The following is an 18,780-nucleotide window of genomic DNA, read 5'->3' on the forward strand; positions in this document are numbered from 1 at the left end:
TTGTCTCAGGCCAGCCTTTTTATAAAGGTAAGGGGTGGATAAGAGGTTTGAAATACAGGGAAAAGGTTTGTTGTTCCTAGGCCTCCTGGAGACAGGGTCCTGTCCTGTCAGCATTTCAGACACTACATTGATTGACTGTAGCTCTCCCCACAAACAAATGGTTAATTGCTTGGGATTGCAGTACTCTGATCAAACAAATAAATACAAACAAGTGGTTAATTGCTTCCAGGCCTCCCGAAACAACAAATATTTATATGTGTTAATCCTTAAACCCATCAGTTAAGACTTAAATCTTAAATCATTAAACACTAAGCCTATTGACTAAAGCTAAAAATTTAAACTCAGGAGTTCCCCCATCACTTCCATATAACTTAAAAAAAATGTTACTAATTCCACTAATTCCAAGAAAATAATAGTCTAGTCAATCTTTTATTTAATGGCAGAGTAACTACCATTTATAGACCAAGCCTTAGGTTGGCAAAAAGGATATTTGCCTGGATCTCTGTATTATCATTGCTCGAATGCTAAAGTTGGTATATATTGAAAAATTGTCTGAAACTCCCCCATATACCTATATATTTCATAGGTCAGATCCCCTAACTCTAAAATGGCCTTACAATTTAGATCTTGACTACAGATCTTTCTCCACCTGGAAAAGCATCACATATTTATCAATTTGCCTTGCTGGCTTCTATTTACTGTCAGTGTTGGAGAGAACAAGTCTTCTACACCCCTCATAGTTACAGAAGGAGGGAGCTACAGTATGACAATCTTGGCTCTTCTCCATGCCTTTACTCATGATGTCCCTTAAGAGGGTTGGGGTGGGCCTGAAGTGGTCTAGATCCTTTAATAAAGGATGGGTAGGTCTGTCAAATTTGGGAGTTCCACAGCAAGCCTTTATCTGTAATGTTATATTTTGGCTTCAATCTATCATAGCTACCCTTACTATGTTTTTCAATTAATTTAGAATTGTGTGGGGAAAGGGATATCATTATTTGGCCACTTTCAATGACCACGATAAACAGCAATCTGTGAAGCCTTCTTTTGTTCTTATTTAGGCTAGAACTGGTGTGATACATACAATTACAATGCAATTGAGGTCCTGGCTGGTTGGCTCAATGGTAGAGCGTTGGCCCAACATGTAAAAGTCCTGGGTTTGATTCCGGTCAGTACACACAGGAGAAGTGACCATCTGCCTCTTTACCCCGACCCACCCTTTCTCTCTCTTTCTCTCTCTCCCCCTCCTGTAGCCATAGCTCGAATGGTTCCAGCAAAGTTGGTCCCTGAAGCTGAGGATGGCTCCACGGCCTCAGTCTCAGGCACTAACAAATAGCTACTTGGGAAGCAATAGAGCAAAGAAGCTGCGACCCAGCCAGGCAGAGCATAGCCTGGTAGGAGGCTTGCCAAGTGGATCCCAGGTCGGGTAAGGTGCACATGGGAGTCTGTCTCTGCCCCTCCCCTGCCTCTCACTTAATAAAAAAAAAAATACAATTGAGTCACAAAAGTGTTTTATTCTTACCTCTGCTCACAAATGGATTATATGCAAATCAAGATACTTTCTTTATGAGTTTAAGAAATACATATCTATTTCTTATTCATTTATTCACTGAGACCATTCAGAGAAAATCTGTGTGTAAGATGCTGTTTGGTCTCTCCCTGGCAATACAATCACAAGCTTTTCTAATCATAAGCTTCCTTTTGATTATACAGTAAAGCATTGGTTCTCAAATTTTAGCATGCACCAGAATCACCTGAAGGGCATAGTAAAGATTTCTGGAACTCATTGCTAGACATTTTTTAAGCATTTAATAAACATTTTATTTTAGAATAGTTTTAGATATACAGAAAATTTGCAACACTATTACAAAGACTTCCTTCCTGTATCTTCCTACCCAGCTTTTCCTATTGTTAACATTTATTACTACAAATAAACCAATATTGATAACTTCATTCATCAAAAGCCATACTTGATCCCACTTTTCTTAGTTTTTAACTAATATCTTTTTTCTTTTCCAGGATCTCATCCAAGATGCATTACATTTAGTTATCATATCTCCTTAGGCTTCTTGAGACTGTGACAGTCTCTTAGACTTCTCCTGTTTTTGATGACCTTCAGTTTTGAGGAGTACTGGTCATGTATTTTGTAGAATGTCCTTCAATTTGGGTTTGTCTGATAGGAAAGAGAGGTTATGGATTTCTGCAAGGACAACTACAGAGTTAAAGTGTCATTGTGATCATAGCATATATCAAGGGTACATGCTGTCAACATTACATACCATTGATGATATTAATCTTGAACTGAGGTGGTGTTTGTCAGGTTTCTCTGCTGTCAACTTACTTTTCTCTCTTCTATATCCAATACTCTTTAGAAAGCAATCAATATGCAAAACTCACATTTATACAGAATGGAGAGTTAATCTCTACCTTCTTGAGGACGGAATATGTACATAAATTATTTGGAATTCTTTTGTACAGATTTGTCTAGTCTCCCCTATCTATTTACTTGTTCAATCATTTCTTTATATCAGTATGGACTCATGGTTATTTGCTTTACATTTTGGGGTATAATCCAATATTATACTATTTATTTTGTTGTTTAAATTTTCTACATTTGACCATTGGAAGCTCTTTCTGCTGACTGCTGTGTCCCTTTCACTGTATTCCACACCATTTTTTGTTACTGTAGTTTTTTTGTTTATACTTGTTTACTTTCTATATATTTTTAGTTGGATTTATTGGAGTGACATTGGTTAATAAAATTACATAAGTTTCAGGTGTATAATTCTATAATGCATCATTTGTATATTGCACTGTGTGTTCACCACCCCAAGTTGAGTTTCTTTACTGATTCATCTGCAGTCTTAGAATGTATCATTTCTCCAAAGATCCCTGGTTTCTTTTATTGGAGAATGGTATTAGAAACCAAGATCTGGGTACTGGGTAGCTATTGCCACGGAGATGCCATTGTTTCTAGGCCTCCATTGTTCCTAGCAGACAGCGCTAGGAAATATTTGTTTCTATACTAACCCATGTATACATCTATATCTATATCAATATACATATATTAATCTGTACCTATATTAAGCTACACATGAGTTCATTTAACGTTTCTGATTCTCATCCAGTTTCACATGTATAATTCTAACCGTCTACCCTTGTTTGTTGGTCATCTCCCACTCTGACAATAGTGTGAAATGTGCTTCCCACAATCTGCTTTCCACTTATTTACATGTTCAAATCTAGTATAAATGTACAATGGTTCAGAATTGTTTACCTATACCCCCATGAAAAATGACTGTATCAACTAGAGCACAGTTCTATGTTTTAAATCTTATACTCTCTACTCAGTTTCAACATCATTTAGGTCTATTCATTTCCCCCTCCACCACCAGCACTCTTTCAGTGAGGTGATGTCATACATTTGTAAAAGAAGTTAATTCTGATGTCACAGTCTATAGTCCATTCAAGGGTCCTTCAGTCTCCTCATTGTAGTCTTTCCTTTTTTTTTTTTTAGCAAGAGAGAGAGAGAGACAGACAGATAGGCAGGGACAGACAAGGAAGGAGAGAGATGAGAAGTGTCAATTCTTTGTTGCAGTTCCTTTGTTGTTAACTGATTGCTTTCTAATATGTGCCTTGACTGGGGGCTCCAGCAAAGTGAGTGACCCCTTGCTCAAGCTAGCAACCTTGGACTCAAGACAATGATCTTTGGGCTAAAGCCAGCGACCATGGGGTCATGTCTATGATCCCACGCTCAAGCCAGTGACCCTGCACTCAAGGTGGTGAACCTGCACTCAACCCGCGACCTCGGGGTTTCAAACCTGGGTCTTCACTATCCCAGGTTGATGCTCTATCCACTGCAACACAGCCTGGTGAGGCTAGGATTTTTTTTTTCAATACAGACATATTTAGGTCACTTTTTGTGCTATAAGATTCTAGGATTTATAAATGCGTAGTTTCATGTGTCCACCACATCATGCAGAATAGTTTCACCCTCCTAAAAAATCCAGTTTCAACTATTCAACCCTTTGCCCTCTTCCAAGCCCCTGGCAACCACTGATCTATTTTCTGTTCCTTGTGTTTTCCAGGACATCATACATGGAATGATGCAATGCTATTCACTAGTCTTGTCAGACTGGCTTATTTGACTTAGCAATAAGTAGTTAAGATTCATCCATGTTGTGCAGATTTATAGCTTTTTTATTTTAAGTGCTAAATAATATTCCATTATATAGATATACCCTTGTTCATTATCCATTCACCTACTGAAGAACATCTAGATTGATTCCCATTTTTTCAGATTATGATTAAGTGGCTAGAAACATTTGAGTGCAGGTTTTCATTTGGATGTTTTCAAATCAGTTGAATACTTGGGAATGGAGTTGCTTGATTATAAGTTAATACTATATTTAGCTTTATAAGAAGCCACCAAATTGCCTTTCAAATTTGTTGTACATTCCAATCAGCAACACCAGAGCGTTCCTATTGCTTCATTTCCTTGCTAGCAATTGGTATAGTCAGTTTTTTTGGATTTTAGCCATTTTAATGAATGTGTACTTATATCTTATTGTTTAATCTGCATTTCCCTAACTACAAATAAAGCAGAGTATATTTACATAGGCCTACTTACCATAGTATATTTTTTCGGTGAAGTCTTTGTTTCACTCTTTTGCTCTTTTTTTATTGGCTGTTTTTATATTGTTGAGTTTTAAGAGTTCTTTATATATTCTGTATACATGTTCTTTACCATATATGTAATTTTCTAATGTTTTCTAATATTGTTATTGTTGTTTATTTTGCCTTTTGGCATACAATTGTTCCATTACAGTCCTGAAAAGAAAATCCTTTCTCCATTAAATTGCTTTGTGCTTTTATCAAAAAGCAGTTAATTATACTTCTGTGGGTCTTTTTTTTTGGATCTCTATTCTGTTCCATTAATCAGTGTTTATTGGTTTTTCTTTTTGTTTGTTTGTTTTGTTTGTTTTTTCTTTACATAGACAGAGAGAGAGAGTCAGAGAGAGGGATAGACAGGGACAGACAGACAGGAACGGAGAGATGAGAAGCATCAATCATTAGTTTTTTGTTGCACGTTGCAACACATGGGTTGTTCATTGTTTGCTTTCTCATATGTGCCTTGACCGCAGGCCTTCAGCAGACCGAGTAACCTCTTGATCGAGCCAGCGACCTTGGGCTCAAGCTGGTGAGCTTTTGTTCAAACCAGATGAGCCCGCACTCAAGCTGGCAACCTCAGGGTCTCGAACCTGGGTCTTCTGCATCCCAGTCCAACGCTCTATCCACTGCGCCACCACCTGGTCAGGCTCAGTGTTTATTGTTTAATCAATAGAATGTCTTGACTATGGTAGCTTTACACTTACTCTTGAAGTCAGGTAACATTAGTCTCTCAACATTTTTTTCAGGGTTGTGTTGGCTATTTTAGGTTCTTAGGTCTTTTGCCTTTCTGTCTTTATAATTTATAAAATCAATTAGTTGATATGTACAAAAAATCTTGGTGGGACTGTATTAGTAATTTTCAACTGGTGTGCCATGGTATATTTGTGTGCCTTAAGAATTTTTAAAACATGCAATACTTGACTTCTTATTCAGGTGCACTGACCTCTTTTCCCTTAGACTGTCAAATGAAAAAATGACAGCTAACACAACAATAGCATCCATTGTGAATAAATAAAAATTATACCTATTTTTTTGTCAGATTGGCAAAAAATGTATTTTTGGCATGCCACAGCTTATTAGTAATTAGTTTATGTGTGCCACAAGATGAAAATAGTTGAAAATTGCTGGACTACAAAAGTATTTCTTCCTTAAATGTTTGGTAGAGTTGACCAGTGAAATCATTTGACCTGGTATTTGAAGGGGGACGGGATGTTTTTAACTACTACTTCAATTTCTAAAATAGATATAAAGCTACTAAGATTATATATTTCTCAAGTGAGTTTTGATGGTCTGAGTCTTTTTAAAAACTGTTTCATTTTATCTAAGTTAAAAACTTGTGGGTACAGAATTGTTCGTACTATTTCCTTAATATCCTTCTTGGTCCAGGGACTAGTAGCGATGACAACTCTTTATTTCTCATATTGGCTATTGGCATGTTTTCTTTTTTTAAATTTTTTCTTAGGGTAGGTAAAAGTTTATCAATTTTATTGATATTTTCAGTGGACCAGCTTTTGGTCCTGGATAGGTAGTTCAGTTGGTTAGGGTATAGTCCCAATACGCCAAGGTTGCTGGTTTGATTTCCATTAGGGCACATACAAGAATCAACCAACAAATGCATAAATAAGTGGAACAAACTGAGCTCACTCAACCCCCCTTCCACTCTCTCTAAAATCAATTTTTAAAATACAAACCAGGTTTTGGTTTTATCGATTTTTCCTTACTGTTTGTTTCCAATTTCACTGATTTCTGCTCTAAGACTATTCCTTCTGCTTGCTTCAGGTTTGATGTACTCTTTTTTCTTCTGTTTTCTTTTTTTGTGTGTTTGTGTGACAGGGACAGAGAGAGAGGGACAGATAGGGATAGACAGACTGGAAGGGAGAGAGATGAGAAACATCAATTTTTGTTATGGTGCCTTAGTTGTTCATTGATTACTTTCTCATATGTGTTTTGAATGGGGGGGGGGGGGGAGCTACAGCCGACCGAGTGACCCCTTGCTCAAGCCAGTGACCTTGGGCTCAAGCTGGTGAGCTTTGCTCAAACCAGATGAGCCCATGCTCAAGCTGGTGACCTTGGGGTTTCAAACCTGGGTTCTCTGCGTCCCAGTCCGACGCTCTCTCCACTGCGCCACTGCCTGGTCAGGTTCTTTCTTCTGTTTTCTAAAATAAATGTCTAAATTACTAATTTTATATCTCTCTTCTAATGTATGTTTTAGTGCTATAAAGTTCTCTGTAAGCAGTGATTTTCCTGCATCCCCAATATTTTGATAAATTATATTTTTATTGTCATTTAATTCAAAATATTTTTAAATTTTTCATGAGACTTCTATTAACCTTTGGTTATTCAGAATTGTGTTGTTTAATTTTAAAGTGTTTGAAAATTTTCCAGCTATCTGTCTATTGCTGATTTCTGATTTCTTTCTGTTGTGGCCTGAGCACATACTTTGTATTCTATTCTTCTTTTTTTTTCTTTTTTTTTTTTTTTTTTGTATTTTTCCGAAGTTGGAAACAGGGAGGCAGTCAGACAGACTCCCACATGCGCCTGACTGGGATCTACCCGGCACGCCCACCAGGGGGCGATGCTCTGCCTATCTGGGGCGTCGCTCTGTTGCAACCAGAGCCATTCTAGTGCCTGAGGCAGCGGCCACAGAGCCATCCTCAGCGCCCGGGCCAACTTTGCTCCAATGGAGCCTCGGCTACGGGAGGGGAAGAGAGAGACAGAGAGGAAGGAGAGGGGGAGGAGTGGAGAAGCAGATGGGCGCGTCTCCTGTGTGTCCTGGCTGGGAATCAAACCCGGAACTCCTGCACACCAGGCCGACACTCTACCACTGAGCCAACTGGCCAGGGCCATGTATTCTATTCTTTTAGATTTGTTGAGGGTGTCTTATGGTCTAGATTTGTGGTCTATCTTGGTGAATCCTCTATGTGAGCTTGAAAAGAATGTGTATATTGACATTGAATGTAGTATTCTATAAATGTCAACTATATCAAGTTGGTTGTTAGTGCTATCCAGGTTATCCTTATTGATTTTCTGCCTGCTTCATCTATCAGTTAATGATATAGAATGTTGAAGTCTCCAACCATAAAAATAGGTTTTTCTCTTTCTCTTTTCAGTTGTATCAATTTTGCCCATATCCTCATGCTTTGTTACTAGATATATAAATGTTTTAAAATGTTATATCTCTTTATAAAATTGACCCCTTTATCATTACATGATTTCTGTCTTAGACTAAAATCTAGCATGTAGATATTTGTGTTCTATTTATTTCTTTTGTTCTTTGTTTCTTTCCTTCTCTTACTTCTCTGGTTTAAATTCATTTTTAGTAAATTCATTTTAATCGTTATTGGCATAATATTTATATTTATTTGAAAAAATTAGTAGTTCACCTTAGGATTTACAATACACATTTAAAAATCACTTCATTTACCTAAATAACATTATAAACCTTCACATGTAGCACAGCTACATTATAACAGAGTATTCCCAATTTCTTTCTCCCATACTTGTGTCATATTCTCATTCATTTAACTTATCCATGTTACATACACCTAATACAGTTTTCCTGTTATAGTTTTGAACAAATCGCTATCTTGTAAAGTAAACTAAGAATAAGAACACCCTGGCCGGTTGGCTCAGTGGTAGAGCGTCAGCCAGGCGTGCAGAAGTCCCGGGTTCGATTCCTGGCCAGGGCACACAGAGGAGCGCCCATCTGCTTCTCCACCCCTCCCCCTCTCCTTCCTCTCTGTCTCTCTCTTCCCCTCCCGCAGCCGAGGCTCCATTGGAGCAAGTATGGCCCGGGCGCTGGGGATGGCTCCTTGGCCTCTGCTCCAGGCGCTAGAGTGGCTCTGGTCGCGACAGAGCGACGCCCCGGAGGGGCAGAGCATCGCCCCCTGGTGGGCAGAGCGTTGCCCCTGGTGGGCGTGCCGGGTGGATCCCGGTCGGGCGCATGCAGGAGTCTGTCTGACTGTCTCTCCCCATTTCCAGCTTCATAAAAATACAAAAAAAAAAGAAAAAAAAAAAAAAGAATAAGAACAACAAAAGAGAAAGATTTTATTTAACCTTCATTTATTTTTTTCTCCAATGTACAACCTTTCTTTATGTAGGTCTAAGTTTCTGACCTATATATTATAATTTTCCTTCTGCCTGAGGTTCTTTTAACATTTCTTTCAGAGCAAGTCTAGTGGCAATGAATTCCCTCAGACTTTGTCTAACAAAGTCTTTATTTCACTTTCACTTTTGAAGTATAATTTTTCTGAAGTAGTATTATAGTATGTCAGTTTTTTCTTGCAACACTAATGATTTCATTCCACTTTTCAAGTTCTTTATGTCCTTGTTGGTCAATGCTGAGACATAAATTTTTTAATATAGCTCTTTAGACTTTGCCTCATGAACACTGACTTTTTGGTTAAATAAACAGCAATGCTGTCTGTAAAGTTGTTTTCTGAAAATGAAATGACTTTAAATTTTGTAGGCTCATATGCTGCCATTCAACTGTTACTAAATTGTGCTATGTATTTTACATATATTATACTACTAAATTGTTTAATATCCCAATGAAGTAGGACTTATTAACCATATTTTACAGACAAGGAATGTGAACTGTAGAAAAGTTGCCCAAAACAATACTTTTATAGATATTGGTGGTATGATTTAAATCTAGATCAGACTTCAAATTTATTATTGTCTAGTTTCCCCCTGTGCACCAGTTTACTCATAAAATGTGATGCTTATAATAACATTAGAGTCTATTCCATATTTGTAAATAGAATAATTTTTATATTCCTTTTAAGAGACACTATATTTTTATTACTGTAGCCTAAAACTGAATGAAGACTTTTTGATCACTGTTGAGGCATAAAGTATTATGGAATAGAGTTAACCTTCTCAATTTCAACCTATACAAGTTATTGCAGGTGAGAAGTACTAACAGTTATAGAAATTAAGTTAAATTTTGCAATATAGTCTTAGAAATATGAGTAGTTACGGTAATTGAGTCATAAGAATGTGGCTTTGGTTCCATCTTTCCCACTTAGTAAACCAAGCAGTGACCAGAGATTACCTGTCTGTATCTATTAAATGTAAGGATTATAACCTCCATGTTTGATGAGGTTTTGTGATTCTGAGCTTTTTTTTAAGTGTGAGAAGGGGAAATAGAGAGACAGACTCCTGCATAAGCCCCAACCAGGGTCCACCTGGCAAACGCCTTCTAGGGCCAATGCTTGAATCAACCAAGCTATCCCCAGTGCCTAGAGCTGATGCTCAGACCAACAGAGCTATTCTCAGTGCCTGAGGCCAACACTCAGACCAATTGAGCCATTGGCTGTGAGAAGGGAACAGAGAGAGAAGGGGGAGAGGGAGAAGAGAAGCAGATGGTCACTTCTCATGTGTGCCCTAACTGAGGATTGAAACAGGGACATCTGCATGCCAGACCTACACTCTATCCACTGAGCCAATTGGCAAGGGCAATCTGTCCTTTCTAAGTGCTCCCTTCACATTCTGCATATGTCTTTTTATGGCACTGATTACAAAGTATCAGAATAATTTGTCTCCTAACTAAGAAGGTGAGCTTTTAAAACATGGTCTGTAATTCCTGAGGCCGGTGGTGTAAGACAGTCACCTTGGGAACTTATAAAATTATATGGAGTTACTACTCTGGTAATTTTAATGTGGCTACTGCACAAACCAGCATTTGGGAATCATTACCATAGTTCTTTCCTTTCAAGTATCCAAGAAATAATGAGCATATTTGCTAAAGAAATAATAGTCTGTTATTGAAATAAACAGTTGTATTTTCATTACCTGTAAAACTAGTCAATCCTTCTCGTTTATAAGACGGTTCTTCTAGGTCTTCTGCTATCGATTCCGTAGTTGATACACTTGACTTAGAAAGTGAACTGCCTCCTAAAACTGACCTTTAATCACAACAACATTATTCATTTATTTCGATGTCCTTATGGATAATTCAATATATAAATGAAAACATCAGATTGAGAAATCAATTATGCTATAATATTGATAAAATTCATTAGTTCTTCAAATATCAAGTTGATTTTTAATATTCTTTAAATAAAAAGTCATTTTAAATATATTTTAGAGATAAGATATGTCAAAAGTATGCCTAAAGTCTTCCAATGGATTTCCAATATATTTAGGGTAAAAACACAAAATATAGTCTAGCAACCTAGACTCTCCATCTTCAGTATCACTCTTTCCTTTTTTACTTTTCTTCCCTTCTTTCTTTTTTTTTTAATTCCTCAGTCTTATAGAGCTTTCTTACTTCAAGGCCTCAGCCTAGAACACTCGTTCTTTCATTTTTCACCAGGTTTCTATTAAAATTCCGTATTAAATATGACTTCTTCAACTTGAAGGTCCTCTCAAGATTTACTTAAAAGAAAATCTATGTACTCTCCAACACATTAAAGAGTCCTAAAATAATTCCCTTAAATACAATATATGAAGTTAAAATTATTCCATGATATTAAATGCTTTTTTCCCCCATTTTCTATTTATAGACCCAACTGCCCTCCAAAAGGGTGGGTGTAGTTTACCAAAATATTCTGTTTTGCTGAGTACTTTCATGGAGACTTTAGAGTAGCATGTTTTCCCCTAAATCTCATGCCTACCTAATGTCTAGAAATTTTAATTTGTCAGGTTGAAAATTGCACACTCAAATGTTTCCCCATAATCTTATATTATTTTAGGATGTACTATTTTATTACTGGAAAGACTGAACTTCTTTATTATAAGCATTCATAAAATTTCAAGTATATTAGTATCTACATAATAAATATATCACATCTCATTTACAAAAAAGATTACAAAACAAGAGAAAAATCAACCCTAGGAGAACAGCAGTTTGTATGGGAAAATAGGGAGAAAAAAGGAAGAGCCATTCTTTCTGATAAAATGCAGCATGAAAGAAATCGAAGAATGTCTGTGGCTATGTAATACTAGCCCCCTCTTTTGTTTTTTCAGAAAATATTGAGTAAAATTTAAATATTTTTTCATAAATGTTTTGATATAAGTGCAGGGGAACTTAAGACATGCAAAGCTCTACATCTAATTAAAATTAGTTATGAGAGGAGCATAGAGATAACACATTAGGATGAGAGAGTTGAGCTGGGAGACTGGTGACGACAGACATCTAAATTACATATATGCAACCTAAATGAAAAGATAATATATACAATATAAAAAAGTATAGAATAGTATACTTTACCGTGTAAATTGCCCGAACATACTAGGATTTAGTGTATTTTGATAAAGGTTACGGGAAGCTACATATTCTGATGTAAATGATCCTTCTTGTGATGTCAATAGTTTACTTGGCTTTGCTGTACCAATATGTGGATCTGGATGGTAAAGAGGTTGAGGAGTAACATCAACTCCCTGGGAATCAAACACCTGTGGAAAATGGTATATAAAATAAAATAAGTAAAAAAGATGAAGTTTCTAAATAATAAGTCCTATAAAATAGAAATATAAGTAGTAGAAAAAAGATGTTTCTAGAATAGGATGAACATGAAAAATTCAATGATAAGATTTTATGCTTAAAAAGTTTTTCATCTAGGCATATATTTTTAAGTCTGTTTTACCTATACATAAGTAATATATATTAATTTTGAAAAAATTTAGAAAGATAGAAAAGTATTATTCACCCACATTATTATTTTTGTATACTTACATTTTGTTTATAAGCTTTAAAAAAAATTTTTTTTAATACGTGGACGCAATCCCCCACTACCACAAATTATGCAGTCGAGTTTCCCACATTTGGGGAAATCGCAGGGGTCAGCACATCCGGAGTGCAATAGATAAGCCTCGCCCTAGGAAAACCACCTTCGTGATCATGGTATCTCCCCTGCCAGGTAAGTATGTTTATAAGCTTTTTAAAACCTTACTTTTCAATTAACATTTTATTAATAAACATTTCCAGATCCATATTCTTTGTTTGTTTTTGGCTAACTTTTTATCTTTGAAATTAGAAATTTAACATAAAAGAAATACAATTAAAGCAAACCCATATGGTTAAATAATAGAAGGCAAGTATTCTAATAATCACAACTAAAAAATCAGAACATGTGATAGCACCTCTAAAAGACTTTCCTCTCTGGAGCACAGACAGTGCTTCTAACCTTTGTGGCTTCTAGATTACAGCCTCTCAACTCCTCTCATTGGTAATTATTAACTTATGTAATTTTGATAATCATTTTCATTCTTCATTTTATAGTTTTAGTATGAATGTATTCCTAAATGATATCATTTACTTTTATGTATTGTATTGAAGTAAAATATGCATACAGAAAGTATACAGCTTAAAACAGTTTTCTACCACCTGGTATACATGAGAATGCAATTCTGTAGGGGATGTCTAAATCTGCATTTAATGGGTCAACTTGATTAGATACACCAAACAGTTCTCCAAATTGGTTGTAAAAGTTTTTACGATTACCAGCATTGCAAAATAATTGCTGTTACTCCACATTCTCATCAACAACTACCACTGTCAGATTTATAAATTTAATAAGCCAGTCTGGTTTAGGTATACAGATATCTCATATTAATTTCAATTTCCATAATATTGAGTTTCTTTTCATTTAATTATTCCCAACTTTATTCTTTTTTGTAGAGGAGAATGTCCAATTCAAACCCTTTGCACACTTTCTTATTTTCTTTTATTAATAATGCAGTTCATTAAGTACTCCAAATATGAATCCTTTCAGTGTTATGTGTTGCAGACGTCTTCTTTCACTCTGTGGCTTCATTTTTGTGTGTGATATCTTTTAATGAATATAAGTTCTTAGTTTTAGTGCAGTCAAATTAATCATATTTTATTTTATAGTTTAGATGTCTGCTTCTCAATCTTGAAGTTATTTTTCTATCTGTTGCTTTTCATGATTAGATTTACAATATACCTGAAACTGAGTTTTGTGCATAGGATGAGGAAGAAAATATCTTTTTATTCCAAATAAATATTCAATTGTCTCAATAAAATTTCTTGAAAATTCTGTCATTTTCCCATTTCAGCTAGTGCTCGACTTACGACCACGATTGGTTCCGAAAAACCGGTCATTACACGATTTGGTCGTAAGTTGAGTAGGCTATATGGTACAGTACTGTGAAATGATGTTATAAAAATCTTTAAGTCATATTCTATCATAATTTTCTTTCATTATTGTAATATATCATAATTTTCTTTGTTCATTTTATGCCATTTGTATCATCTCTACACCATTTTGTTTCTTATTTTTATATTCATCAGGTTTAAGTAAAACGCTGCATTACCAATACAACTGGTTTAATATTTGCAAAGACAATTTCCTCTTGGTAGACATCTTGGGAGGGCTTTGATGAAAAATATCCAAGACAGAAAACACAAATTGCTGTACCGTGTCTGGGATACCAGCTGAAATGGTGCACGCGGAGATGGTAGTGCTGCCGGAAGCTGGTCCACACTGTCGTACGCCCAGCTGGGCAATGCTTGTGCTGCCAGACGCGGAGCAGTTGTGGCTAGCGATTGTCGTAAAGTCGAATGGTCGTAAATTGCATAGGTTGTAAGTCAATCAATATTTGTAGTCTATTTTTTTCTTTTGCTGTTCATATTTTAAGTGTCATACCTAAAAATTCTTGGCAAAATCCAATGTCATGAAAATTTACCCCTATGTTTTCTTCTAAGAGTTCTTTTATTTTACTTTTAAATATAGATCTTTGATTCAATGTTAATTTTTCTTGTATGAAGTGAGATAAAAGTCCAACTTCATTCTTTTGTATGTGGCTAGTCAATCATCCTAGCACCATTCATTGAAAAGCCTATCTTTTTTCTATTAATACCCTTATCAAAAATCAGTTAAACATTGATAGATGTTTATTTATGGACTCTCAATTCTATTCTATTGATCTATATGTCTATCTTTGTGCCCAGTACCACACTATCTTGTTTACTATTGCTTTGTAGTAAATTTGAAATTAGGAAGTATGAGTTGGCCTACTTTATTCTTTTACAATTTTGGCTATTCTGGGTTCCTTACAATTTCATGTGTATTTTAGAATTAGTTGTCAATTTGTACAAAGAAACTACCAGAATTCTGATAGGATTGTGTTGAATCTATAGATTAGATAGGGAAGGATTGCCATCTTAACAGTGGTAAATCTTCCAATCTATAAATTTGTAATGTTTTCTTATTTACTTTAGACTTTCTTTTTGTTCAATAAATGTTTTTATAGTTTCCAGAGCATAAGATTTTACTTCTGTTTTTGAATTTATTCCTAAGTATTTTATTGTTTTTGATGTTATTTTGAAAGAAAATGTTTTCTTAATTTAATTTTCAAACTGTTTATTCCAAGTGTAATAGAAATATAATTTATTTATTGATCATGAATCCTGAAACCTAACAGAACTCATTTATTAGTTTTAATAATTTTTAAGTGGATTTCTTAGGTGTTTCTACACACAACATTATGTCCTTGGAAAACAGGGATAACTTTTACTTCTTCACTTTCTATCTTGAAGCCTTTTATTTCTTTATCTTGCCTAACTGTCCTATCAAAAACCTCCAGTACAGCTTAACCAGGCAGTGGTGCAGTGGATAGAGCATCGGGCTGGGTCACGGAGATCCCAGGTTCGAGGCCCGAGGTTGCCAGCTTGAGCATGGGTTCATCTAGTTTGAGCAAAGCTCACCAGCTTGGGCCCAAGGTCACTGGCTTAAGCAAGGGGTTACTCAGTCTGCTGTACCCCTGGTCAAGGTACATATGAGAAAGCAATCAATGAACAACTAAGGTGTCACAACGAAGAATTGATGCTTCTCATCTCTCTCCCTTTGTGTGTTTGTCCCTATCTATTATCCCTCTCTCTGATTTCTGTCTCTCCAGTACAATGTTGACTAGAAGTGACAAGAAGAATCTGTCTTGTTCCTGATCTCAGAGAGAAAACATCCAGTCTTTGACAATTAGGTGTCAGTGGGCTTTTCATAAATGTCTTTTATCAGGTTAAGGGAAATTCATTTTTATTCCTAGTTTGTTAAGTGTTTTGTTTTTGTAATTGCTGTTTTTTAACATAAAAGAATGTTAAAATTTGACAAGTTCTTTTATGCATCTATTGGATAATCATGTGAATTTTGCTTTTTATTCTACTGATATGATGTTTTATATTAATAGATTTTTAGATGTTTAAACCGCTTTGTATCCCTGGGATAATTCCCACTTGATCATTACTATGGGATAAATGGTCTCTCCCAAATTCTTAGGTTGTAGCCCTAACCCCCAGTACTTCAAAGTGTGACTGTATGTGGTGATAAGACCATTAAAGAAACAATTAAGTTGCCTGACCAGGTGGTGGCACAGTGGATAGAGCATCAGACTGGGATGCAGAAGGACCCAGGTTCGAGACCCCGAGGTCGCCAACTTGAGCACGGGAGAATCTGGTTTGAGCAAAGCTCACCAGCTTGGACCCAAGGTCGCTGGCTTGAGCAAGGGGTTATTCAGTCTGCTGAAGGCTCACGGTCAAGGCACATATGAGAAAGCAATCAATGAACAACTAAGGTGTCGCAACGAAAAACTGATGATTGATACTTCTCATCTCTCTCTGTTCCTGTCTGTCTGTCCCTATCTATCCCTCTCTCCGACTCTCTCTCTGTCTCTGTAAAATAAATAAATAAATAAAATAAAAAAACAAACAATTAAGTTAAAATAAAACCATTAGGGTGAATTCTAATCCAATCTGACTAGTGTCATTAAAGGAACAGTAGATTAGGATAAAGAGACAACAGAGATACACACAAAGGAAAGATCAGATAAACACACAGCAAGAAGATGCTCCTGTGCACACTAGGAAGAGATGCCTTGAGAAGTAAGCAAACCTGCTCACACCCTGATCTTGGGATTAATAAATTTCTGTTGTTTAAGCCATATAACATAAGTCTGTCATATTTTGTTATGGCATGCTTACCAAACCATGCAATTATGAGCTATAGTTCTTTTTACATCATGTGAGATTAGGTTTGCCAGAATTTTGTTGAGGATGTTTGTATGCATACTCATAAGAGGTATTGGTCTATAGATTGCTTTTTTCCTGGTATCTCTGTCTGATTTTGATAGTAGGGTAATAATGGCCTCATAGAACAGGTTGAGAAGGAGAGCAACCTGGCCCTGGGCTTTTTTCATTGTCGGGAGTATTTATTTATCTATCAATCTATTTACTTATTACTCATTTAATCTCTCATGTATATATAGGTTTACTCAGACTGTCTGTTTTTTTCTACAGTCATTTTCTGTGGTAGTTTGCATTTTTTAGGAATGTGTCTATCTTATTAAGTAATTTTGTTTTTTTGGTATACAAGCCATTATAGTATTCTTTTATAATCTTTTCATTTCTCTAAAGTTGGTAGTAATGAACTCTTTTTCTTTTTCATTTCTGATTTTAGTACTTTGAGTCTTTTTTTTCTTATTCAAACTAGATAAATGTTTGTCAATTTTGTTGATATTTTCAAAGAACCAGATTATGGTTTCATTGATTTTCTCTATTGTTTTCCTATTCAATATTTCATTCATTTCTAATCTATATTATTTCCTTCTTTCTGTTTCATGCTGTTTGTTCTTTTTTTTTTTTATCCTCTCAGTTTCTATTCTTTTCTTTTTTTTTGACAGAGACAGAAAGAGGGACAGACAGAAAGGGAGATGAGAAGGATCAACTCTGTTGCAGCATCGTAGTTGTTCATTGATTGCTTGTTCATTGATTGCTTTCTCATATGTGCCTCAACCAGGGGGCTACAGCAGAGCGAGTGGCCCCTTGCTCAAGCCAGTGACCTTGAGCTCAAGCCAGCCACCTTGGGCCTCAAGCCAGCCACCTTTGGGCTTTAGCTTGCAACCAGGGAGTCATGTCTATAATCTCACGCTCAAGCCAGAGACCCCACACTCAAGCTGGTGAGCCTTCACTCAAGCTGGATGAGCCCGTGCTCAAGCCAGTGACCTCAAGGTTTCAAATCTGGGTCCTCTCCGTCCCAGTCCGATACTCTATCCACTGTACCACCAACTGGTCAGGCTCTTCTCAGTTTCTTCAAGTGAAAATTTATGCTATTAATTCTAGATTTTTTTTCTTTTTAATGTTGGTATTTACAGATATAAGTTTTTCTCTAAGAACTGCTTTAGCTGCATCCCATAAGCTTTGTTATATTGTGTCTTAATTATCAATCACCTCAGAATATTTTCTATTTCCTTCTGATTTTTCCTTTGACCCATTAGATATTTAGGAGTGTGTTGCCTAATTTACATACACTTATGATTTTCCCAATTTTTTTTCCTGTTATTGATTTATAATTTTCTTCCTGTTTTGTTTATTCACATTTTGTTTTTAATTCCACATATGAGTGAAATCATACAGTATTTGTTTTTCTCTGATTTATTTTACTTAGATAATACCCTCTAGGCCCACCCATGTTGTCACAAATGGCAAGATTCCATTCATTTTCATTTCTGAATAATGATTATATATGGATATTTTATATATAATATCTGACATATTTATCAATTTATCTATTGATGGACATCTAGGTTGTCTCTTAATGCTGCAAAAACCATAAAGTTGCATATATCTTTTTTAATTAGTGTTTTATTTTCATCAGATAACTACCCAGAAATAAAACTGCTGGATCATAAGTCAGCTTTATTAACCTATTTATTTGTTTGTTTACTTATTATTATTTTTGAAGAATCTCCATACTGTTTTCCATAGCAAATGCACTAGTTTACAATCCCACCAACAGTATACAAGGTTCCCTTTTCCCCGTATCCTTGCCAGCACTTATTTGTTGCTTTATTGATAATGCCATTCTGACAGGCATTGGAAGCCAGAGATTTTTATACAATATATTGTAGCAAGCTTGGGTACTGGCCTCCCTCTTTTCTAGAGCTTGTTACTACAATTTACTTATTTTTTTAGTGATAACAGATTATATCAGTGAAGTCTATTCTCCCAACACAGGTTGAACTGTGTCCCCCAAATAAGCTAGAATAAAGTCTTAACTCTCAGTATCTCAGATTCTGGAAATAATGTCCCTGCAGATTTAACCAAGTAAAGATGAGATCATTGCCCTGACTGGGTAGCTCAGTTGGTTAGAGCAT

General features: G+C 35.8%; 1 protein-coding gene and 1 pseudogene across 1 annotated transcript in view; both read right to left on the reverse strand.

The window, feature by feature from the left end:
• The window catches only part of DNAI4 (dynein axonemal intermediate chain 4), a 155,667-nt gene that overhangs the window by 98,059 nt on the left and 38,828 nt on the right, over positions 1 to 18,780 (reverse strand). Inside the window, exons 3-4 of the mRNA XM_066376523.1 lie at positions 11,885 to 12,069; positions 10,465 to 10,577 (exon numbers count right to left, since the gene is read on the reverse strand). Coding sequence (XP_066232620.1) covers positions 10,465 to 10,577; positions 11,885 to 12,069 — 298 coding nt within the window. The remainder of the gene's footprint in view (positions 1 to 10,464; positions 10,578 to 11,884; positions 12,070 to 18,780) is intronic.
• On the reverse strand, positions 12,388 to 12,541 carry LOC136401720 (U1 spliceosomal RNA; annotated as a pseudogene).

The sequence above is a fragment of the Saccopteryx leptura genome, chromosome 3, assembly GCF_036850995.1.
Source record: "Saccopteryx leptura isolate mSacLep1 chromosome 3, mSacLep1_pri_phased_curated, whole genome shotgun sequence".
Lineage (NCBI taxonomy): Eukaryota > Metazoa > Chordata > Mammalia > Chiroptera > Emballonuridae > Saccopteryx > Saccopteryx leptura.